The following is a 6588-nucleotide window of genomic DNA, read 5'->3' as shown; positions in this document are numbered from 1 at the left end:
AAAAAAATTCTACCAAATAAATTGCAAATAAATAAAACTGCTAAGCAAACAAATAACTAAAAAATGAGTTCTGAGAGCATTCTTCTCTAAGAAAATAAAGTTTAGCTAGTTGCCAGTGGCAGTAGTTACATCTAAACTGTCTGTCCTTCCGTTGTGTTTTGGATTTGGATGCATTTGTTTTAAGATGTGTTGCGCATTTTTACGTGAATAATATAAACAGCAAAGATAGTGTTATGATGGATGATCTTGTGTAGTATGTATAATAATAGTTAAAAGGAACTTTTTAAACTACTGATACTGTTAAGACCCCTTGGTATTGTGAAAGGATTTTGTTCCATGTTCATGCAATTCACAGAGATATGCTCATTTGACGAAGGGTGCCGTTACAAAAGAAATTAATCTGAGGAAAATATTCTTAAGATTTGAAATTTTTTCTTGTGAGAATCATGCCAAATTTTACGAAAGGGAATCCTTCTTCTGAACCTGAACGATTTTGCAAATACATTCATCGATATTGCAATCAGACGAGGTTAGAAGGGTATGATTATTGTATTCGGCATATATTGGAAGATAAACTTGCTCCATTTAGGCAATGTACATATGTAAATCAACCAAACAAAAAGAAATGCACAAATGCGGCTCCTAAAATGGATAAACATGAAAGACGAGATGCTTTATGTCCTTTTCACACTAAACGTGCACTTATGAAAACAAAAATATCACATCAACCGAAGAAAAAAGTTGTTGTTGAAGGTCCTACTGCCTTACTTAGATACCTTGAGCATTACTGTAGTGATCCAGTGCATGATCCCACATATAGTCGGGAAATAGGTCTCAATGAAAAGAATGAAATGGCTGTTTGTGTAGGTGAAAGACCAACAACTCTAAGTCAGGCAGAAGCATCTTTTGTGGATGGGGAATCAGTTGAAGAGAAAGCTCATATTGAAAGTGTGGATGATGATTTCTGTTGGGTTGAAAAGCCTGGTGATTATTTAGAACATGCTGGTGTATATACTGAGAAAGAGGTACTTAAAATAGCTAAAGAAAAGATTATTAGATTACAAGAATTATACTGTACAGAACTTAATGTAATTTATCATGAACTGAAGGAAAAACGGCGGAGATTTTTGGCAGATATGAGAAAATCTACTGCAACTGAAAATGCTGTTGAAGAACCAGATACGCCTGTACAAATAGATGAAAAAACGTTGAAAGCTTTGACACAGTATCATAAATGTGAAGGTATGGAACGTATCCTTCGTGATAAGTCTCAAACTATAAATTCTGATACATTTAGAGCAGCTAAAGGAACTATTTGTTCTTTTGAAAGAAATGATGTCAAATGCACTGAACCCGCTATTGTGCTAACAAAGTTCTGTAAGAATCACATTTTATCAGATCCTAATCAAGTGATGTTCAGACCCTGTGGACTTGGAAGGAATTGCAAAAGGCCTGTGATACCTTATGAAGAGAAGGCTGCATGTGATCAGCATTTTCATTTGGCTCTGTCAAGGCCTAAAGCTGATGAAACTGCTCAGACTCCACCAGTAAGTGTTATTCCATTTACAGAGACGGAGCCTTTTCAATCTATGGATGATATAGCATCATTGGGTCTTGATGATATCATTCCAGGCTCATTATTTGGCCTTGATCAATTTGGTGAGCCTGGTGAATCCACAGATACAGTTTTGTCAGAAGACTTAATGCAGATACCTCTAAATCCTCCAGAAAATATTTTGAGTGACAGTAGAAAGTCTGAATCTGAGTAAATGAAATGTAACTGTGTTGAGACTTTTTTTTTGTATGATTATTTTTCATCATATTTGTAAATGTGTTTTGATTCTATTTTATCATGGCTTCAAATTGATAATTAAATTTGATCAGGTTAATTTATTGATTTATTCATTCTGATCAGATTTTTGTGAGGCATAAATGCAAGAATATTAACGCATATGAATTATTGATAAAAAATATTGCATTTTAAAAATTAGTATTATATATATTTATTATTTTATGCCACATTTTTAATTGCAAGACAAGGAAAAACAGTTCTACAAAAAATTAATTGATATGTGCTTTTTTTTTTAATGAACTGTAATATTTAAGTCAAAATTTTTTGTTGCTGTGTATCCTGCAATATGAATTTTTACATGATTATTTATTTAAACTTTTGAATTTTCTATTTTAACAGCAATAGTATTATTTTCTATGCTGATTTTTTTTTTTTTTTTCTTCATTAAAGTATTTGTATCGGAAAATATTGTACATTTTATATTCGTGCTTACCCCTTATCAAGAAGGCTGTTTTTATTTCATTTTGAAAGTATGCACAAATAATTATATTAACTTTTTGTAATAAATTTATATATATTTAATTTGCCAGTAATGGCTCATCTATGATCTGAAATTATTAAGAAAAGTCAAAATGATTTTTGATTATAAGGGATATTACTACCATAAATATTTTATAACTTCCTTCTGAAAGACATTTTTTTTTAAATAAATATTTAGATTTTGTTTGGAATAAGTTTATTTCGCGTATAGAATTTTTACTGTGAGAAATTTTGATAATTTATTCATTTTTTTTAAAAAAAATAGTTTATTTTGGAATATTTAACAAATCATTACGATTTAAAATAATAGTTTGCTTTTTTAAAAATCATAAATGAATTTTTTTTTTCTGTAGTTCTGAGATAAAAGGGTATAAGAATGAAAAAATGTTTTAAGCATTTAATTCAGAATGTGACTATCATGTGTTAAATGTCATCTGTAAAAGTAATTTTAATTTATATATTGACTTTGAAGATAAATTTTGTATATAGGTAGCCTTCTTTAAAAAAATCCTTCTTGAATTTATGAAAATAACAAATATTATACTTATATGATTGTTGCTGTTTGTATCAAGCATTAAATATCTTAAAACCTAAATCCTATAATTTACATAGTTATGCATATTTATTTTTAACTACTGTACATAGCTAAATATTTTGACTGTGAGAAACAGTATATTACACAACATTTTCTAATTAAAATATTTTGATTTTAATTTATATGTCTGTATGATTTGCTTTATTTCTTATTATTTATTCATTAAATCTTCTTTTTCTTTAGATTGCTCTTAGCAAATAAATGGAATGAACTTAATAGGCTAAAGTGACTTCCTTCCATATTTTTAAAATGAGACAAATATTTGGCTTTTTTTTAAATGGATTCTGGACTTCTCTATGCATGCTTTCTGAAAAATATTTGACTACTTTCTCTGAAGGAACAGGCTTTATTCTTTTATTTTATTTGACTAGATCCTGTTAAGTCATGTAATTTTCTTTCTTTTTAATTTTTTTGGTTTGCTTTTTTTTGTATTATATGAAAACTGCACATCTTTATAGTTTAACCACTTTTATTGTTGAAAAAATATTATTAAAAACATGAAAATAAATTTTTTTTATTAATTATAATTTTGTATTTATTATTGTTTCTGTAATAATTTGGTTATCCTATAAACAGCTTGAAGATAGATTTTTATAACTAATACTAGCTTACTTTTACCCATCTTTGAAAAGAATTAACATTACTGTGAATAGCTTGGGCACAATAAAAATGCTTTTAAACTTCAAATTGCATTATACTTTTAATTTACATTGTTTTCAAAGGCTTACATTAATTGTTTTCACTATATCAATTCAATTTCCTTAATACAAGTCAGAAACATGAAAATTAAACTTATTATGATCTGTATTGATATATTTCATTAAAAATATTAAAAAAGAAATATTCAGTATTGGAGTTATACATGTTTTATCAATTATTTATTTTTAAGGAGGTTTTATTTATGGATTCAATTAAAAAGTTGAATACACTGTATTAAAAGATATGACACAATGTTTAAAAATGAATCAATAATCAGACATTTCTGTCATTGCATTCATCTGAAATTTAATTGCAATTATTTCAAAATTAAAATTTGTTAAGTTTTCCTGTAAGTGTGTTACAATGAGATTGATGTTAAATATTTGAAGAAATATTTAAATAATACGTTGAACTTCATATCATAATAAAAAGTATTATGATAAAAATAATCTAAACAAGTATTTTCATATATACTGAATATATTTTAGTAAGTATTTTTAAAATATAATTGAATTTAAGGGTAAAATTTTGACGGATATTAATTGCATGAGAAAAGAGACAATATTACCAGTTTGTTTTTAAATTGGCACAGAAATAATCTTTGATGTTTTCTCATATTATCCCTTAATAATGCTAACATTTTTTAAAATTATAATTATGATCAAAATATATATAAAAAAATCTAGAGATGAGCATTACCTCTTATTAAAGTATACTAGGGTCAAATTTTATAGCTCTGAGTTTGATGGTCTGTCCTGTTCACCAATAAATACACTTTTTTTTTAATTATTATTATTCGTTGCAGAAATATGTATGTAAACAAAATATATAAGCAAATTTTGTTATTCTGGCAGAATTGAATGTAATGTAACTTGAATAAATATTCATATATGATACTGACAATAGTGGATTGTCAAGTTAAATTTCATAAAAAAAAAAAAACTGAAAATTAGATATTAGTTGGAGAAGAGAATTTTAAATATAATATGCATGATATTGAATTTGTCATGATATATGTTCATGTATTTATTACAGATTGTTACTATTAATATATTATTTGGAGGTTCACAATGTGCAAATGTTGTTGCTGTTTTTTAAATTTAATGATGAAAATAATATCCTAAATATTCATTTCAGTTCTTCAAAATTTATATCAGTAATGACAAGATTTTTATAATATAATGATTAAAACTATTAGTAATATGTAATTTTTATTTAAAAATAGTATGTAATCAAATCAGATTAAGCAATTTGGATTTAGGTATTGAGTTGTTAGCATTAAGGCCTAAACTTTGAATAAAAAGAATTGTTTTAGAATAACAATAGCTGATGCACATAAAAGCTATTTGAACTTTTTCTGTACAGTACTTATTTAACTAAAAAACATTATCCATCCATGATGATTAACCCATTACCATTTGTATAATTTTTTTGTTTGTTAATTTATTGTATAAATTAGGCCGGTGCACTTCACTATTTCTAAATTATTTTATTTAATACTTGTTTTTACTTTTTCATATATAAAGATTATAATCATCTAAAATTTCAAACTCAAGCTTTTTGACAAATCTACAAATTTTAGAGCCCCTTGAATCCAAAAGACAAGTTATGTTTGTCTGTAAACACGATAACTTAAAAACGGTTTGTGGCAGAAAGTGAAATTTGGTATGTGGCTGTATCAAAGTTTTAACAAGGTCTGTTCAGAAAAAGCTTATCAATCTAAATATAATTTAACATAATAGTTACCAAATGCAGATAGCTGCATGTATAAAATTTAATATGCAGATTCAACATTGAAAATATAGATAACTGTTCAATTTAGAATCAAATCCATTCAATAATTGATCGTCTGTATTACTGATTTTTCATAAGCATGTAAATGCAATGATTTAAATATTGGAATTTTTGTATTATATTTTGTGACCATTATTGTTGTTCTTTGTCTAATTTTGGTTTCGATCAATCAACTAAAAAAAAACTAATACATATGTGGTTTTTTTATGTTTATGTATTAACCACATCCCAATGGTTAATCATCAAAGATTATACTCTAATAGGCTCTTTTGAAACTATTGTTAGCCAGTATCGTGGTTAATAATGTACAACCACATTTATTAGTGTATATGATAAAGCCTCGGTTACCCCATTCTTGTTGATTAAATTTCATAACAGTTAATTGGAAAGAAATAAAGCTTTATATCTCATATATGGGAGTGAGGAAAAATATGAACCAGTAGAGCATATTAATATTTAAAATCTTATATATATGTAATGGATTTCGAATCTTGTCGGTTAAATAATATGCAACATATTTTGGTTTAAGTAGAGTGCAGGTTCGAAGACACAAACGAGACTTTGTATTTTTAATTTCGTTTTATTCTCTCTCTAATATCCATCTCGGGAAATCAATTTATTTACAAGAAGACGCAGTGCGATACAAAAGTAGAAGTAAGAAGGGAAGGGGGAAAAAAAAAAAAAAAAAAGGACGAACAAATGATCACTAGTCTTATAACAAAATTTTTGGCCATGCGCCAATTCAATACACGTGGTGACCTTTGATACCTTTTCAAGGGTACCGAAGTATCACTTTCATTTGAAACGTAGTTCTGATGGCGCATTATTTTTTACAAAGGAATTAATTAAACCGAAAGTGGAATTGGATCACGAAATAAGAGAATATTTTAGTATGGTCAAAATTAAGAATTTAAAATATCATTACATATATATATATATATATAAAGAGAAGAATATTACTCGCAAAAATCGATGAATCTGAAGGGGTTCCTAGAAATATTTTCAAGACTCTCTGTTTAAGTAAACCTGATTCACAGTGTCAGATTTAGACTAAATGAGGCTTAAATATGGTCTGGTATGGAATGCTTTATATAGTACATTTCGTGTATATGAAACTTGCTCATTTGGTTTTGATGGAGTCACCAAGAAAGTATTTGTATGGGGGAAG

The 6588-nt window shown here is 27.1% G+C and overlaps 1 protein-coding gene across 1 annotated transcript; it reads left to right on the top strand.

Moving 5' to 3' along the window:
• The first annotated feature begins 143 nt into the window (after positions 1-143).
• LOC129980715 (KAT8 regulatory NSL complex subunit 2-like) lies at positions 144-2785 on the top strand. Its single transcript, XM_056091101.1, has one exon. It carries the CDS (start codon positions 447-449, stop codon positions 1767-1769), a length of 1323 nt encoding a protein of 440 aa, XP_055947076.1. The 5' UTR covers positions 144-446; the 3' UTR covers positions 1770-2785.
• Positions 2786-6588: the final 3803 nt, after the last annotated feature.

Source organism: Argiope bruennichi, chromosome 1 (genome assembly GCF_947563725.1).
Source record: "Argiope bruennichi chromosome 1, qqArgBrue1.1, whole genome shotgun sequence".
Taxonomy (NCBI): domain Eukaryota; kingdom Metazoa; phylum Arthropoda; class Arachnida; order Araneae; family Araneidae; genus Argiope; species Argiope bruennichi.
The sequence above is the reverse complement of the archived record's forward strand: the minus strand, read 5'-3'. Positions and strand labels throughout refer to the sequence as shown.

Excerpts from the sequence above, each read along its gene's own strand:
- LOC129980715 (XM_056091101.1), top strand. The coding sequence starts at position 447 with ATGCCAAATTTTACGAAAGGGAATCCTTCTTCTGAACCTGAACGATTT.